This window comes from Heloderma suspectum, chromosome 2 (genome assembly GCF_057233095.1).
Source record: "Heloderma suspectum isolate Gila_16-S chromosome 2, 16-S_ref, whole genome shotgun sequence".
NCBI lineage: Eukaryota > Metazoa > Chordata > Lepidosauria > Squamata > Helodermatidae > Heloderma > Heloderma suspectum.
This window is the reverse complement of record NC_139459.1, coordinates 384,680,042-384,699,241: the sequence shown is the minus strand read 5'-3', so window position 1 is coordinate 384,699,241 and position 19,200 is coordinate 384,680,042. Positions and strand designations below refer to the sequence as shown.

At 48.2% G+C, this 19,200-nt stretch overlaps 1 protein-coding gene across 1 annotated transcript; it reads right to left on the bottom strand.

Moving 5' to 3' along the window:
- Positions 1-352: 352 nt before the first annotated feature.
- LOC146356399 (vomeronasal type-2 receptor 26-like) lies at positions 353-15,213 on the bottom strand. Its single transcript, XM_084830089.1, has 3 exons — positions 15,046-15,213; positions 2,649-2,775; positions 353-1,254 (listed from the first exon to the last, which is right to left on the bottom strand). The coding sequence occupies exons 1-3, from the start codon at positions 15,211-15,213 to the stop codon at positions 353-355; spliced, it is 1,197 nt and encodes a 398-aa protein (XP_084686215.1).
- Between the last annotated feature and the right edge of the window lie 3,987 nt (positions 15,214-19,200).

Here is a 19,200-nt window from a genome sequence, read left to right as displayed (position 1 = left end):
AATATTTACGTAGACTAAGACAGCCAAATATAAGGAATGCAAATGGCAGCGGTAGCCTATCACATCTATGTAAAAAAAAACACACACACACAGAAGCCACCAGACTGCAAATGGCGGTGGTGGCAGAAGGTTGGAAGACCAGCCGCCGCCACTGAAGCTGCCGTTGGAGCTGCCGCCATTCAGAAATTTGCCCCAGGTAAATCTTGTCCCAGGGTGGATCTACGGGGGGGGGGGAGGTGGCAGGCTGTTCCACCATGGATTTCGGGGGGCCGAATGCACTAGCATTCAGCCTCACTGAGGCCCGTGGTGGAATTCTCTGACATCCCTACACAACTCTACTTCTATGGATTCCCTAGTTTGTTTTGAACATGATATGCTCCTTCGTATTCAGATCAGGTCTCAGTACAATAATGTAGCACTTAGGAATAAAGATGCAACCCAACAGCCCAGCACTGGAGGCCAAGATTGAGAAGACCTGCACGGCCACCATGTATTTCCCCTTCGTGCTCAAGTAGGAGGGCACAAAGGACAGCCAAACACTGCAAAAGACCAGCATGCTGAAGGTGATCAGCTTGGCTTCATTGAAGGCCCCAGGCAGCTTCCTGGCTAGGAAAGCTACCGTGAAGCAGATGGCAGCCAAGAAGCCCATGTAGCCAAGGGCAGTATAAAAGAAGACAACAGATCCTTCGTTGCATTGCAGGATGTTCTGTCCAGGCTGGGAGTGCATGTCAGAGTCAGGGAATGGGGCAGAGCTCCCCAGCCAGATGGTGCAGATGACAACTTGGACACCAGAACAAGAACTTATAATGGAGTTTGCAAGACTCTTCCCCAGCCATCTCTTCACTCTGTTCCCTGGTTTTGTGGCCAGGAAAGCCAACACCACCGTGATGGTTTTGGCCAATACCGAAGAAACGGCAACTGAGAAGATGATGCTGAAGGCTGTTTGTCGGAGAAGGCAAGTCACTTTCCTGGGCCGCCCCATGAACAGGAAGGAGGACAAGAAGGAAAGCATGATGAAGATGAGGAGAATGTAAGAGAGGTCTCGGTTGTTGGCCTTGATTATTGGAGTTTCTTGGTATTTCATGAAGATTCCTAATACGAAGCCCGTGGATAAGGACAAGAATAGAGCAAAGGAAATCAGGACAATCCCCAAAGTTTCTTCATAGGTGAGGAAGGTTATCTCCTTGGGGACACACTGATCTCTGTCCTTGTTTGGATGCTGATCTTCCCGACATTTCATGCAATGGTCAGCATCTGAGAAGATGGAGAATGAGTTCAGCAGGTTTCACATCAACTGTAAATCCAGAAAAAAATGTGCAGTTGGGCAGGAAGAGGGAGAAACCTTCCCTCACAGGGGACCTGTTTTGTGGCCAGACCAGTCTATGGCCTCATCACCAAGTGAGGATCTTAGTAGTTACCGGGCTAGGAAAGCTGTCTGTGCTGGTCATTACAGAGTGGTTGTCAGTCAGAGAAGTACAGAGAAGAGTGGGCTAGATGGATTGATGGGCTGACTTGCAATACACACAGCTTCCTATCTGGTTTACATTTGGAAAAGCGAGGGTATTTCTCCCAGCATTGTTTGGGGTTAGGGAGTGTCTGTGAGGGTATCCTATTCTTATCTTCATAATAATCCTGTAAGGTGTGTAAAGCTACCTGGTAGCTGAGTGGCTTGTGATTTATTTATTTACTCAACTTCTGCCCCACCTTTCTACCACAAGACAGTGCCCAGGGTACTCCTTGTTACATTTGAAATATGAAGTAGGAAACTTCCATAAAGCTTTCTAATTTATTAATCTAGTTTCACTAAAGAGGTTTAAAAAAACGGAAGACTGAATCAACGTTGGGCAGGGGAGTACTCTGATCACCAGAAAGTGGGGGTTGCACCATTTTCACATCCCCTTTTATGCCAGGGACCCCCTGCTTTCCTGCCTCAGGATCGCAGCACAGTGCGGACAATTCTCTGCGTATAATGGAGAAAGGCCACCATGTCTGTATATGCTGCCCTGTCATAATTATGGAAAAAGCAGAGTGGGTTTTTTTTGGTGGGGGGGCATGATTTATACCAGGAACAGTGTGCACTAAGCATCCCCCTTGCTTTGCACCCCAGAGATTCACTCCCATCATCTTTTCTTTCCACCCACTTCATGGGATTAATGGAGATTAAAAATAAACCGAAGCCAAGTAGGGGTCAGAGTTCATAAAGTCTTTAGCATCTGTTTGGAAGATGTATGAATATTTAATGTGTTACTTAAAATGCTTTTGAGCCTGCACGTCAGGACAATGATCACAATGATGTACAGACCAGAAGAATAAAACCTTGTAGAAGAAGAGCAACTAATAACAAATAAAATTAGCGTTCAGTCGAATGGAACATGTCTCCATTAAAATCACGCTATGTACTAGAAGGGCCTCATGAGGTATTTCAGTCTGAGCAGTAGTGAATGGCCCATGACCATAAGGGATTCCCATGATGTTTTACACTAGGAGCAACAGTCATTCATGAAGCCTTCTTCTCTTACCTACTCATGGAATGTTTTGCTAAAGGTGTTTAAGAGTAAAGAAGAGAGAAGGAAAATAAGGCTGTGGAGAGTATTCGGCATATTCAAAGAGTTGCCCTAGGCAACTCCCTTTCATCTGATGTCACCTACCTTCCTGAATGGAGATGGTTCCTTCTGCACATGGAGCACAAGCATAGCAGCATGGTGGCTCTCCTTCTTGGACCTCCTTGTAGTATCCACGGCGACAGCTCTCAGTGCATCTGGAATGAGGCACGGTCTAGCAACAAAGAGAAGGAGCATCCAGGAAAACAGCGTTATGAAGATTTGTGCCTATGTAAATGAGTTCTACAATTTAGACAAGACCCAACAGGGTTTCTAGCGCTTGTGACCCTAAGTGAAGTAGAGAAGTGATCCCAGGTCCTTGTTTCAGGGAACCACTATTTATGCATCACAACGTGGCATGGAAGTTTTTGGTCTGTTTGTTTCAAAATCTATATGCCCCCTATACTATACATGTACTCAAGCCAATATAAAAACTGGAGGGGAAAAGGTACGGCAATGAAATGAACTAAAAGACAATTCCAGAATAACAGAAATTACAAGCAACAGCAATAAAATGGCAAGCTTCAAAACATGTGCATGCAGTGATGGTGAACGATGGGGGAGGGAGACGAGCTTTTTGCAGGAGGATAGGCACCACCATTGGAAAGGCCCTCTCCTCTTCCCCATTTTGATCTTCAGTGGCAGCTGGCAGGGCAGAAGGCAAAGGAAGGATCGGAGGCCTCATGACACAGCTGGAGACGGAAAGGCATTTTAAGAAGTGGGGGGTACCTGGTGGATTTAGAGACAGGGAGTGGGGTACATGATGGATTTATATCCCCCAAATATTTTCAGTATATTGGATAACTCTTGTATAGTTGTGGATGCTTCTGACTATAGGGACTGCGGTGGCTTAGTGGTTAAGATGCTGAACTACAGACTGGAAGGTTGGCAGGTCAGCAGTTCGAGACCCACGTGCTGCGTGACCGAGTGAGCTCCCGTCTTCAGTCCCAGCTACTGCCAACCTAGCAGTTCGAAAGCAAGAAAGTGCAAGTAGATAAATAGGAACCACCTCAGCGGGAAAGGTAACAGCGTTCTGTGCACCTCGGTGTTCAGTCATGCTGGCCACATGACCACGGAAGTGTCTTTGGACAGCGCTGGCTCTTCAGCTTAGAAACAGGGATGAGCACCGCACCCTAGAGTCAGACACGAGTGGTTGGGGACACCTTTTACCTTTATGATTCTGACTAAAACCCAGAATGGATTCACAGCCCCATCGAAATCAGAGTCACCAGTCTCCACTGTACCAAACCACAGAATACATTGAATTAAATGAATAAAAGCATGACGTTAAAACCAATGATCAAACACAAAATGATCACAACAAGAAAATCCCATTCAAATAATAGAAAGTCCTCTTGAAACAGAAAGCACTTCGTGCTTGAGACTCATGGCATACCAATATCTCCAGGGATGTTGCCACACCACAAAATGCCTTCCTGCCAATTGTCACCAGCCAAATCTCAGCTGGCCTTGCCACTTGGAGGAGGCCTCATCAGATGCTCTAAGGCAACATATCCAAGAGTCATGTGGATGAGGGCATTTTTACTAGGGCTGTTAACCACTTCAGTCTGAACCCTGAATCCCTGGCGTGTCTGGGTGCCTTGATGCAAAGCGCTACAATTCCAGAGCAGGTCAGGATCAGGCCAAAGCACTCCAATATGGGTTGGATCACTCTGAAGAGCTTGGGGGGGGGGCTTCAGCCCTATGCAGACAGCAACCCCACCCTGCTGTGTGAGCCACCTGGTCTCCAGGGAATCACATGAAGCCTTCGCTCTCTTAGAGAGAGTTGCCATTTCCTTTCAAAATGGTGACTCTTCCTCTTCCAGTAAGACAAAATACCATTTTAAACAATAAATAAGAGGTGACTCCCTTGCAGAGGCCAATGAGAGCGGGCCATCCCGACAGTTCCAAGTGAGGAGAGGGGGTTCTGTGGGGGTGGCAATGACAGTGGATGAGTCACTCTCGGTGGGAGTTTCCCCCCTTCTGTTTCGGGTCTCTAGATGTTGCTTCAGCTGTGGAGAAGTGGGTCAACCTGGCTTCAGGGGAGGTTGAGGTGAATTCAGGCCGATTCGAGTCCTCTAAATTGACCTCTGTATTAGGTTGGGTGGGTTGTGCACAGCCCTAATTTTTGCTACCCTGACCCTAGAGGGCTTCAAATGGATCACCACCTTAATCTGCATCCTGAAGCTGTGTGTGAGCCAAAGAATCTCTTTTAAAACAGGTGTGGTGCTGTCTCTCCGCCCTGCCCCAGTTGTCAACTGAGGGGTCACCAGAACTCTCTCCACTGCCTTCAGAGGAAGGCCCACCTGGCACCTCCAAGCCTCCTTTCGGACCTCTGCACTACTCAAGTTTAGAGGAACTTCCGTCTTCCTGTGCTGTTACTCCCCATTTGCTCCATCTGAATAGGATGATGGCGTTTTGCAAATGGGTGGGGGCAGGAGGCCAGTGACAAGCAATTAATTCAAGCCAGACTATCTGCTATATGAATGGGATAGGGGGGAGAGGCATGAGAGAGGCAAGGAAGAACAAGAGCTGGAAGTCCAAAGGGTAGAGACAGATGAGGAGAAAGGCAAGCTGTTTCCTGATGACTGAGGGAGGTGAGAGTCATTGATGCACTGAGCTGGGATGGAAGTAAAAAGCTTTGTCCTCTGTGATGGATTAATCCTTCTTTGGCCAACTTCAGATGTGGGAGATATTTTGCTCTTTCAGATTGCAGGGATGCTAAATTGCCCTGGAGAGGTCTTATCAGCAAGTGGAGTTATTGCCCACCCTTTCTACAACTGCATGAGATGTGTGTGAAAGGGGGGGGCATTATTTTACTCCAACCCTTTGCTTTTTAGGAAGATTCAGGTCTCTTAATGTAGAAAACTGCAGAGATCAACCCTGAACCAGAATGCTTTCATAATATCCCTCTATTGCTCCCCAGAACGTATGGGGAGGATGGGCAACTCCTCACAAAATCTCACCTTGATTCTGGCTCCAAAGTGTATTGCCCCAACCCCCCAACTGGCCATTGTGTTACTTCTTACAGTCTGCCCCTTGTGTCTGCTAGGGATGTGAAAAACACTTACCTGGTTCCGCTCTGGGGCATCCGCGGTGGGGGGGAAGTGCTCCGTCCCTCCCCCCGGAATCCTCCCCGGCTGGCTCCACTCCGTGGCAGGTCCGCAGAGCCACCTGCTGGGGCCAGCTGCAGCCCGAGTTCCGGCCGCGGCTGGGCTGCAGCAGCTGCAAATGGCAGCCATTGTAGCGGCCGCCATTTGCATCCTTTCCAGACTGCCATGATAGGCTACGTAAGTATTTACGTAGCCTATCATGGCAAAGAGCAGGGACACAAATGGCATAGCAGCGGCCATTTGCGTCTCTGCTCTTTGCCGTGATAGGCTACATAAATACTTACATAGCCTATCACTGCAGCTGGAAGGACACAAATGGCAGCCGCTACGGCGGCCACCATTTGTGGCCACAAAAGCCGGCAGAGAGACCATCCGCCACTGCCGGAGCTGCCACTGGAGCTGCCACCACCTCTGCTTCCGCCCCAGGTAAGCTTCGCCCGGGGGGATTCCACAGGGTGGTGGGGGGTGGGAGGCCCTTCCGCCACAAATTTCACCACCTCTTTAACTCAATCCAATTCTACCCATAGTGGGGCCATAATTCATCAGTAGAACACCTGATTTACATGCACAAGGTCCCTAGGGATGTCAGAGAATTTCTCCACGAATCTTGTGGAGACCAATTCCAGCGCATTCAGCCACACGAAATTGGTGGCGAAACGGTCTGCCCCCCGCCCCCCCTGGGACGGCACTTACCTTGTGCGAATGTCCCTGGTGGCAGTGGCTCCGGCGGCGGTTCGGCGGCGGCGGCGGCTGCCACTGCCGCCATTTCCAAGTAAAAAAAAAAAAAGAGTGATAGGCTATGTAAAGATTTACGTAGCCTATCACGGCTAGATTTTTAAAATACACCATGATAGGCTACGTAAATGTTTATGTAGCCTATCAGGGCTGAGTGAAAAAACCCCCAAAAAACTGCGCGTACGCAAATGGCGGCACCCATGGGCACCGCCATTTGTGTACGCGCGGTTTGTTTGTTTGTTTTCACTCAGCTGTGATATGCTATGTAAACATTTATGTAGCCTATCACGGCTGACTGCAGGGACGCAAACGGCGGCGGCTATGGCCACCTATCTTTACGTAAATCTTTTACAGGTGACTTCGAAAGAAAAAAAAAAGCGCGTTCCTTGCGTTCATTTGCGTTCCTTGTTTGGGCAGGGGTAGTCTATGTAAAGATTTACATAGACTACGGCAAAAATAAGGGTAACGTTATTTGCGTTGCACTTATTTTCACCGTAGTCTACGTAAATCTTTACGTAGACTACCCCTGCCCAAATAAGGAACGCAAATGGCGGCGCCCATGGGCGCTGCCATTTGCGTACATGCTTTTTTTTTTTTAAAGTCTCCCGTGATAGGCTACATAACGATTTACGTAGCCTATCATGGCTGACTTTGGAAATCTAGCCATGATAGGCTACGTAAATCGTGATGTAGCCTATCACGTGTGTGTGTGTATGTTTCAAATTTACTTTTTTATTTCGCGGCCGGGGAGACGTGGCGCTCCTCCCCGGCCTGAATTTCGGCGGCGAGGGATGGGGCGCCTCCCCCCCTGGTCTGAATTTCGGCTGGGCGGGGACGGGTGCCTCTCCCCCACCGCGAAGCAAACTGCGGGACCAGGTAAGAGACTTTCGTCCATCCTTAGTTCTGCTGCTCCTACTTGGATGGCCGACTCCAGAAGGTGGTGCTGGGGGATTACTGCTCTGTGCCATGGCAATTGTGCCATGGGGTTCCACAGGGCTCTATTTTATCTCCTATGCTGTTTAACATCTGCATGAAACCACTGGGGGAGGTTATCTGGAGGTGTGGGCTGCAGTTCCATGAATAGGTGGATGACACCCAGCTCTACCTCTCTTTCTCATCAAACCCAGCTGAGGCAGTGGCTGTTCTGAATTGGGTCCTGGGCACGGGAATGGACTGGATGAGGGCCAATAAACTGAAACTCAATCCAGACAAGGTGGAGGTACTGTTAGTGCGTGGTTCGTCTGCCCGACTAGGAGATATTCATCCTGTCCTGGAGGGGGTTGCACTCCCCCCAAAGGATCACGTTCATAGTTTGGAGTTGCTCTTGGATCCAAATCTGTCACTTGAGGCACAGGTGAACTCAGTGGCATGGAGCACTATTTATCAGCTTAGGCTCATATCCCAACTACGCCCTTATCTGGACAGAGAGAGCCTAGCTACAGTTACCCATGCTCTGATCACCTCTCGCCTGGATTACTGCAATGCATTATACATGGGGCTGCCTTTGAAAATGGTCCAGAAACTTCAGCTGGTGGAAAATAGGGCAGCAAAATTGTTAACAGGGACTGGCCAGAGAGCTCATATTACACCAGTACTTTACCAGCTGCACTGGCTGCCACTCCATTTCCTGCCCCAATTCAAAGTGCTGGTAGTAACATTTAAAGCCCTTAACAGTTTGGGGCCAGGTTATCTGAAGGATCGCCTCCTCCCATGTGTTCCTTCCAGCCCAGACCCTGAGATCATCCTCTGAGGCCATTCTCCGTGCACCCCTGCCAAGGAAGTGAGGCCAGTGGCTGGCGCGAAGGGAGCCCTTTCTGCGGTGGCTCCCCAGCTGTGGAATGAGCTCCCTAGGGAGGTTTGCCTGGCACCTACGTTGTACTCCTCCTTGCGCCAGGTGAAGACCTTTTTTTTTCCCCAGTATTTTAGTGTTTTAGCTTCCTAGTCTTTTAGCTTCAGTGTTTTAAATTTGTATTGTAAAATCTCTGCATTGCTGAAAGGTTTCATTCTGGTTGTAGTGTTCTGTTGTGGTTTCAAGCTTTCATATTTTACATTGTTTCATGCTGCGCTTTGTAGTTTTAATTTTTGTGCACCACCCAGAGAGCTTCGGCTATTGGGTGGTACAGAAATGGAATAAATAAACAAATCAAAGGCTTCTAGCACTGGCATACATAGTGAGCTGGTTTGTGAGCAGAAAATGTGAACTCCACAGAGCTGAGGGTGAGGTGCCCTGAGTATCACAGTAGAATTGGGTGACTCTCCCACCCCCAGGTCAATTAGATTCCCAGGCTAAATGTTTCGAACACCTGTTGGGTAAGGGAGAAGCCCCCCCTACTCTCGTGAGTGTGTCAGCCAGTTGGTGTGAGAGAGGAGGGGAGAGGCGTTGCTCATGGGTAGAAGGAGGCATCTAACAGAGACGCTTGTAAGATCCCGTTTGCTGGCTCCTTTGGTCGTGCTCTAAGGAGAAATAGGCAAGCAACCAGCCTAGAGAAAATTGTGCTCCTGGGACCCTGACAGACATTCACTGTGCAAACTGCTTTGCCACCTGAATGGAAGTGTGGACCTTTTTTGTACATATTTATTCTACATCCATTTTCTATCCAGAAACTGCCATCTTTTGCACAATTGGCATATATCAGCGTGATAACCAAAAGACTTGATGACTGGAACTGACAGGATCAGGACTCCAGATCAATACAGCATAGAAACACGCATCCATGGACCTTAAGATCATCCTCAGCGGCCCTTCTCCATGAGCTCCCACCAAAGGAAGCGAGGCGGGTGGCTACTAGGAGGAGGGCTTTTTCTGCTGTGGCACCCCGGCTGTGGAATGAGCTCCCTAGTGAGGTTCGCCTGGCACCTGCGTTGTATTCCTTCCAGTGTCAGGTGAAGACCTTTTTTATTTTCCCAAGCATTTTAGCATTTTCGCTTTCTAGACTTTTAGCTTTGCTGTTTTAAACCTGTATTTTAAATTCCTACACTGCTGCTAGGTTTTATTGTGGTTGTATTGTTATACTGTGGTTTGGATGTTCTATATATTTAAAATTGTTTTATTGTGGGCATTATTTGGTTTTAATTTTTGTGAACCACCCAGAGAGCTTTGGCTATTGGGCAGTATAGAAACAAAATTAAATAAATAAATAAATGTATAGAAGCTGAGGGTGGGGGTGGGACAAACAAGACAGGGTGGATATTCTTAGAGCTTAAGAGATGTCACAAGCCAATAATAGGATGCAAATCCTTTCCCCTACCTCATTAAAATGGCCAGGCCATACAATGGCTTCCCGCTTAATGGTGAGTTTCATGTCTGCAGATGCCTGTGTCTCCACACTCCCAATAGTCACTCTAGCACAAGACTCATTGGGAAACAGCACCCAATTCACAATATCAAAGTCAGCTGCCATTTTCCCAGTCTTATCCAGATACAGTCCATCCATGGAAGCATTAGAAAACTGGATGTCTCGTAAGAAAGTATGAAGCTAGAATGACAGAGAAAACAGCCCGGATTTAGAAATCATGAAAATCGTGTAGTCTATATCTTAGGCCTCATGACTTTGAGCTGTGATCTTCCATGTTCAGTGCACATCCCTTCCGGGCTTACAATGCCATTCTTTGGCTGTTCACAGTCACAACTAGAGTTGTCAGAATAATCCGCAATCAATTCAAAAGTGATCATATTTAAGAGAGGGCTTTTCCCAAGTTGCACAGTTTCGGGAAACTTGCAGGACTTTTTTGTTGTTGTTTTACATGGGTGGAGGGAGAGATGCAAGTGCACATTAGTAAAAAGTGTGCCTTGGCACATGACCAAAATCCTCGTACAATAATGTGCATCCCATCAATGAACAGAGGGCAGAAGTAAAGATGCCTGATCACATGCAGAAGTTTTAAAACAAAACCTGCCCATTCCTACTCATAATGAAGATACCAGGCATGTTCAGACATCATGCTAAGCCATAATGGTTAAGGAATCTCTGCTCACCTTGGTGGCTAAGCGTGTCATGTGGGGGAGAAGACCACATTCCCCATTCTGAGTAAGTCACCCTGACTAACCACCCCTCTGCAAAAGTGTTAAGGGGCCCGAGGTGACTTATGGTGTCATCTGGTGGGCTCCCCAGGGTTTCAACAGGCTTCAGAGAACTTCCAGGCCATGACCATAGAGTCTGCTGGGTAGAGTGTCTTCCACTGTGGGCAATGCTCTAACTGCCATGTGCTTTCTCTATGGCCAAGTGCCTATTTTGGACCCTGGAGTGGACACCAGGAGCGACTGCCAGGAGCCCTTTCATGCCACAGAAGATGGGATGCTCACAAAACACATCAAGAAGATAGTCAGATAACAGTGGAGAGAGGATGGTTACCAACATGAAAATAACATTGGTGGAAAAGTTCATATACCCTCTGGGATGCCACAGCTCAAGAGATCAAACAATGATCACTGAATCTTAATTTCTGAAATGACCCTTGCAGGTAGCAGAGGAACTGGGGTTCAGTGCCTCCAACACCAGTGTAGAAGGCCCAGAAGGATACGAGGGTTGATGGTAGAATCATAGGAATCATAGGGTTGGGAGGGGCCTATAAGACCATTGCGTCCAACCCCCTGCTCAATGCAGGAATCCAAGTCAAAGAATCCCTGACAGGTGGCTGTCCAGCCTCGTCTTGAATTCCAGTGTGGGAGAGCCCACCATCTATCTCCCTAGGTCATTGGTTCCATTGTCGTATTGCTCTAACCATCAGGACGTTTTTCCTGATGTTCAGCTGGAATCTGACTTCCTGTAACTTGAGCCCATGATTCTGTGTCCTGTATTTTGGGATGATTGAGAAGAGATCCTGGCCTTCCTCTCTGTGACAACCTTTCAAGTTCTTGAAGAGAGCTGTTGAATCTCCCCTCAGTCTTCTCTTCCCAAGGCTAAAGATGCCCAGTTCTTTCAGTCTCTCCTATTAGGGCTTTGTTTCCAGTCCCCTGATGACCTTTCCTGCCCTCCTCTGAACCTTCTCCAGTTTGTCTGCATCCTTCTTCAAGTGTAGTGCCCAGAACTGGACAAAGTACTCCAAATGAGGCCTAACCAGTGCTGAGTAGAGGGCAACTTGTACTTCATGTGATTTGGAAGTCTCGTATTCAGCTTGTGATCGACAACAATTCCAAGGTCCTTCTCACTTGTAGTCCTCTGGAGTCAAGTATTGCCCATCTTGTAACTGTGCATTCGGGTTCTTTTTCCTCGGTGCAGAACTTGGCATTTATCCCTACTAAATTTCATTCTGTTGTTTTCTGCCCAGAGCTCCAGCCTCTCAAGATCACTTTGAATTCTGTTTCTGTCTTCCATGGCATTAGCTACCCCTCCAAATTTTGTGTCATCTGCAGAATTGATCAACATTCCCTGCATCTCCTCATCCAACTCATTAATAAAAATGTGGAAGAGCACTTGGCCCAGGACTGAGCCCTGTGGTACCTCGCTCGATACCTCTCCCCAGTTTGAGAAGGTCCCATTGATAGGCACTCCTTGAGTCCGATTCTGTAGCCAACTGTGGATCCACCTGATGGACCCTTGCCAGTGGTCCATCTGCCAGGAAATATAGCCTGCGGTCCTAGACTCCAAATTTCTCATGCCAGCACCATCTTCATAGCCAGTCATTCACCTGGAGAATTTTTCTTTCCCTTTTTTATACCTCTTCCAACTACTGGATGATGGATGAGAAAACTACCTGGGCCCCAAGGTTCTTGAGTTTCCTTCCAAAAGCTTCAAAATCTGACGTGATTTCTTTGTAGCTCTGCTTGTCAGTATCATTTGTTCCCACACAGATGAGAAGAAAGGGATACCTGTCATTGGGCTTTATGAGCATAGGGAACCCTTCAGACACATCTCTAGTCCATCCTTCTGGGAGACAGCTTTCCTGGCGAGTTCATGGGTCTATATACTATATAACTATATTCTTCCATTATGTGTGTGTGTGTGTGTGTGTGTGTGTGTGAATCTCCCTCAATCCAGCTGTTCCCTGGAAACCCCCCCCCCATTCACCCAAGGGTCTTCTGAGATAACTTACAGGAAGTCTGATAATGAACTGGATGTGGAAATACAAATCTGAGCAGAGAGGAGAACCAACTCCGTGCATGTCTACTCAGAAGTAAGTCTTAATGAGTTCAATGCAACTTACTCCTACACATGTCAGCACCCCACTTGCCCCCAGCTCAGCTTTTTATTTCCACATCCAGCTCATTATCAAACCTCCTGTTAGTTATCTCAGAAGACCCTTGGGTGAATGTTTTGGGTTTTTTTTTCCCCAGGAAACAGCTGGATGGAGGGAGATTACACACACACACACACACACACACACACTAGAATATAGTTCTTCATATTCCCTGGTATGTTTATTCCTCATTTTGTCCATTCCCTGAGCATGTGCAGAGTGTGTTTTTTATTCAAACAGAGAGAAGGTTGCTGATCTTTCCCTTTATGCTGCATTTGTACAAGTGAAGTGTGACTGCTTCAGAAAGAACTTTCCATTATACTGTCTCTTCTTCTTCATGAGTTTCATAACAGAAGTATGGTGTAGTGGTCAGAGTCCAGCCCAAAGTCACCCAGTGAGATAAGGTTTGATAATGATCTGGATGTGGAAATACAAAGCTGAGCTGGGGGCAAGCGGGGTGCTGACATGTGTAGGAGTAAGTTGCACTGAACTCAGTAAGACTTACTTCTGAGTAGACATGCACAGAGTTGGCTCTCCCCTCCATTTTAGCCTCACCATGTCACCAACAAGGCTGGATGTGGAAATAGAAAGCCCAGCAGGGGGAATAATACTCGGGCAGGGCTCCAGACGGGCATGGTCATTTTAAAAGGTTCTTTCTTTCTTTCTTTCTTTCTTTCTTTCTTTCTTTCTTTCTTTAACAGCATTGATTTAAAGAAAGAGTGCATCGCTCAGGGACACCTAGGGCAGCCTTGTTTTGGGAAGCCCCAAGGAGGAGGAAGTGTTTTGGCTGAAAGTAATTACTGCATGTCACAGGGCAGGGGGAAAAATACATAAATATCTATGAAAAATAGCCTTTCTTATGGAAGTTATGCAGAACTATGGCTGTCGGTACGGATTTATCTTCGTAATTCTTGGAGCGGAAAAAAAAGAGGAGAATTCCGGGGGCTTGCGAATGATGGTACAGAGCACGGGCCACAAACTGCGGAAGACATGCGGCACGGAAGGTACACAATTCGTACATCCCTACACATGGGCCCAGCAAGCAAGCCATCATCTCTTCACAAGGAGATGATGGCTAGAGGGGCTGGTGTGCTGAGGCCTCATCCAGACAATGCCAGCTGGTAAGGGCTTCCTTGACAGCTGACAGGTCAAGATGAGGCCTCAGTGCTGTATATGCCCCAGCCACACTTGCCATCTCCTCCTTGCAAGGAGGAGAGAGTGAGAGTGGTTGAGAAGATGGTGGTGAGAAATTGGGGCTGTTCCCAGCTGCTCAGCGGCCAGCTCTGTCAGCTAGGGATATTAGAGAATTCCGCCATGGATCCCAGGGGGGCCAAATTCCAGTGAATTTGGCCCCCTGGAATCCGTGGCAGAACAGACCCCCACACCCCTCCACCCTGCAAAAGCCCCGCAAAGCGGAGCCTACCTGTCTGCTGCTCCAGCTCCTGCTCCGGCTCTGGTGGCGGCGGCGGCTCCAGCCACTGCTGGGCTGCAGCGGCCGCAAATGGCGGCCGTCGTAGTGGCCACCATTTGCGTCCCTACGCCAGCCTGTGATAGGCTACGTATATATTTACGCAGCCTATCACAGCTAAAGCAGGGATGCAAATGGCGTCCCCGATGTCATTTGCGTCCCTGTTGTCAGAAGTGACCTAGTGGCCTCTTTCAGTTGACTGCAATAGCCAACTCAAGACACAGATGGAAGGATTCTTTTCAAGGCTTTAATCCTTTTAGAACTTAATGACTCTTTCAGATGCTAATCACCAGCGACTAAGCAAGGAACAGCAGAGTAGCCTATGCTCTGAGTAGGCAGTTGATCCCCATTTGAAGGAGAATCACGGGAACACCCTGAACTTATGTGCTAGGGAGAATACCTCCCTCTTTCCCTTGGGTCCTTGGGACGCAACCATTGCTTTTGCGCCAAATGGGCACTACACCTCCTTTCCGCACCCTCCATCGCTCGTCGCTCCCTGAGTCAAGCATCTAGCAAGCCCCGTTCCCACACTTTCTCACATCTAGGATCACTATCTATCTCAGGAATGCTGGCAGGAGGAATCTCTGCCAGCTGCTGCGCCTGTCAGGGTTGAGCTGGCTCCTCTCCCACGGATTGCTGTTCCTCCTCAGAATCAGAACTGCTCTAGGGGCTCTATTGGCTCAGTTTCCACCTTGACACCTACTTTAGCCATGATAGGCTATGGAAATATTTACGTAGCCTATCACGGGCTTGCAAAGGGATGCAAATGGAGGACGCCATTTGCATCCGCACCAGCCGGGCAGCGGCTGGAGGCACCACTGCAGGTTGGCCTGGCTGGCGCCTTGGTGGTCTGGCCATGGAGCAGAGGTGGCCGGGCTGGATTCCGGGTGGAGGAACAGATCACCTCCCCGCCCCTGTCGAGGATTCCGGCTGAAGGAACGGATCGCCTCACCCCACCTGTGGAACACCCCTTTCGGACACCCCTACTGTCAGCGCCACATGGGTCAAGCGGGGTCAAGGCGGCTGGGTGAGGGAAGTCTGCTGGCCTCCCACGTGAAGGTGGGTTCTTGTGACATCCCCATTTACCACAGGCTGCACCGACCTGGTCATCATACCCCATCCTCCACTGCTCGCTTTTATTAGGAGGACATGTAATTGGGCACATTGCTGCAAACTCCCTGTGCACTTCATAAGTCTGCGATCAGAGAAATGGATGCCAATGGGTCTTCTAGAGCAAAAACATTACATTGACTGCAAAGTCAAGAGATTGTATCCTGATGGTGCTTCACACAAAAAACTGGTTCTCGATGGATCTGGGGCTTCATTTGTAAGGGATTTTTGGAGGAGGGAAGCTACATGAGCATGTAATGGTGGCAGAAAACAGGGTCTACTGGCTGCCTGCACTGCCATGCAGGATGAACAATTATTTGCTCTAACCCATGTTTGGTTATCTTCATCATGAGTCTTTATGAAAGTGTTGCCAAAGGAAAAGGGAATACCTGCCAGGGCTGCAGCCTTTGACGTTCCCGCCTTCCACCTTCACCCACCATCAACATCCGCTTGGGTCGGGATGAATATGCAGCATGTAAGGCATGGGCCACAGCTTGGATGCTGCTGTAAGTAACGTAGCTGTCCTGAGACAGGGCTCTCTCAATCTCCTCCTGGGGCAGCGTTGCCTGTGTCTCTTTCTCTCTGCAGCCTGTCCAAATTTTCATGGACAAAACATGCCTTGAACTGAAACACTTAGAAGTTTCATCCCAGAACTGTTCCAGAGAAGAGGAGTATGGCTCATAGTAGTCATATTTTGTCATTATTTTAGTCTTCATTCTGAAGGACAAAGAACCATGGAGGAAATGGAAGAAAGAAGGTGCAATATACAAGTTGGTGTCAGTGTCCTGAAAAGCTGGTGTGATCCAGAGTTTTGCCCCAGTTGGTTCCTTTTCGAGTGTTCTTTGTATAAACATCAGTGGGATACACCCATAGTGAGAATCTGCATAGTAAACAATTACCTTCACTTCTTTCCCCAAGAAAGAAAGGTCGATCTGGAATATTTGATGTATGATATTTCGTGGGAGTCTTTTGGAGAAAGCGACACAAATCCCACTGCTGATCATCAGGGGTGTCAAGGCACCCAGGAACCTCTCCCCATTCTCAGTGTCTGGAGCAAAGAGACCGACCCACGTCCATCGGAAAAACAGGAGCAGCTGGACAATTCCTGGATACTGGGTTTCTTCCTTTGGGGCCATGCGGTAGATAAAAGGGAACTGACTTTTGTCACTAGACACAGAAGTAGCAATCCTGTAACTGATCTAGGGAAGCAAAGTAAAGTAAGGGATGGTAGTTTAGTATCAATTTGTTTTCTGGATGGAGGTCAGATATTTTTGGCTAAAATGGAGGGATGATTATGGGCTCAGCATTGGGTTCCTTAAAGAGGAAAAAGGCAGGATATGCATACATACATACATAAATCTTATCTAAGTCAATGCCTGTCACTATGAGGCAGAATATGTGGAGGGGGAGTGCAAAAATATCTCAAGCTCCAGTTGTGGTGCAGCCCAAGAGGAACACTGGGGTCCTTTACACGCATTCAAAATTCTGTAGAGTGATACACTTCAGGAACCAATCAATGAACGTTAGACCTGCTCGCTGCCTTGCATGAGCCAACTGGAAAGGATAGATTTATCCCCGCCCCCAACTATGTTCTAGATTCTGCTTGGGGAGCACACAGGAGCCTTATTCAAGAATTAAAGCAATGAAGGGGCCACATGAGAAGCAAAGAAACCCACTTTGGTTGTTGACCTGGTTACAGGACCGAATCAGCCTTGGTTGCCCTGCTGGATGATCTATATCAAGAGAGGGATGGGGGAGTGCCACCCTTCTAATTCTGCTCCATCTCTCATCGGCTTTGGGTACCATGGACCATGGTTTCCTGCTGGATCGACTCAGTGGGAAGGGCATGGGAAAAAGTGTGGTACAGCGGTTTCAGTCCTACCTATAGGGCTGATTTGAGGGAGTAATGTTGGGTGTCCTTTCCTTGACCCCTTGGCAATTGAGCTACAGGGTTCCACAGGGCACCATCTTGTCCCCAATATTGCTCAGCATCTGTATGAATTTGCTGGGAGCAGTAATGGGGGGATTTGGAACAGGACGGAAGCCCTGTGGGTGAGTGGTTCCCCAGTCCAGGAGATAGGCTCATTGCCTCTTCTGGGTGAGACTGCACTCCCCTTGAAAGATCAGATTTGTAATCTGGGGGGAGTCCTAGATCCATGGTCCCTGCAGGCCCACTTGGTCCTTGCAGCTGAGTGTCTTTTGATAACTTCAGCTGGTTCGCCAGCTACGGCATCTCCTGAATGGGGTAGCTTGTTCACAATAGTATCCTTGGAGTGTCCTTTTCCAACTTCGGCTGGATCTAGGGATGTACGAAAATTCTGCCACGGATCTCGGGGAGGCCGAATGGCAGCACATTTGGTCCCCCAAAATCGGTGGCGGAACAGCCTGCCCCCCCCCTCGGGACAAGACTTACCTTGGGCGGATCTTCCTGGCGGCAGTGGCTCCGGTGGCAGTTCCGTCGGCGGTTCGGCGGTGGCGGCTGCAGCGGCCGGTCTTCCGACCGGCTGCCGCCACCACCATTTCCAGTTTAAAAAAACAAAAATCGTGATAGGCTACGTAAAGAACGCTATTTGCGTTCCCCTTATTTTCGCCGTCTTAGTCTACGTAAATGTTTACATAGACTAAGACGTGCCAAAATAAGGAATGCGCCGCCATTTGCGTGTGTCTGTTTTTTAAAAAAGTCAGCCGTGATAGGCTATGTAAACATTTACGTAGCCTATCACGGCTGACTGCAGGGACGCAAATGGCAGCAGCTACGGCCGCCGCCATTCACGTCCCTGCTACCCAGCAGCCGGATGTCCGGCTGCTGGCGGAGCCTGCCGGCGGCTCTGCAGAATCACTGCGGAGCACGGCCAGCCGGCCAGGATTCCGGGGGGGGGGAGGTACGGACTGCCTCCCCCCCCAGCGAGGATTCCAGGGGGAGGGATGGAATGCCTCCCCCCCCAACCATCAACATAATTCGCAACAGGTAAGTGCCTTTTGTAAATCCCTAGCTGGGTCACCAGCTACCGCCTCTCCTAGATGGGGTAGCTTGTTCACCATGGTACAGGTGCTAATAACCTGAAGACTGGATTACTGCCATGCACTCTATGCGGGGCTGCCCTCAAGGCTGCTCTGAAAGCTGGTGATAGTTCAGAAGTCAGGAGGTCGGCTGTTGTCAGGAGCTGACCCTCTTCAGCATGCTACCTTTCCTGAGGGAACTGCACTGCCTTCCTATTTGATACCAGGTCAGAGTTAAGGGGTTTTTTTTACTAGTGTACAAAGAGCTAAACAACTTTGGATCAGGTCAGGATACCTGGCAGACCACCAATACAATCCAGTTGTATTGTAAATATTTTTCTTTCTCCCTCTCTCTCTCTCTTCTTTAAAAAATACTTTTTAACATGGAGTTTTATTCTTTTATCTTATCTTGTATCTTTTATTGTTCACCACTCCAGAATCGGTCTAGATGTGGAGTGAAATATAAATGTAAATGAATAAATACAGAAATGAATACATAAATAAATAAATAAATAAATAATTTTATTAACCGCTCTCTGGGCGGTTCACAAAAATTAAAACCAAACAACACACAATAAAACAATTTAAAATATATAGGACATTAAAACCACAATATAACAATACAACCACAATAAAACCTAGCAGCAGTGCAGGAGTTTAAACTACAGATTTAAAACAGGAAAGCTAAAAATTTAGAAGCTAAAATGCTAAAATGCCTGGGAAAATTAAAAGGTCTTCACCTGGCGCCGAAAGGAATACAATGTAGGTGCCAGGTGAACCTCACTAGGGAGCTCATTCCAGAGCCGGGGTGCCACAGCAGAAAAAGCCGCTGACGATGACCTTAAGGTCCGGGCAGGCACATATGGGAGGAGGCGATCCTTCAGGTAACCTGGCCCCAAGCCATTAAGTGCTCTGAATGTTAACACCAGCACTTTGAATCTGGCCCGGAAATGGACTGGCAGCCAGTGCAGCTGGAAAAGTACTGGCATAATATGAG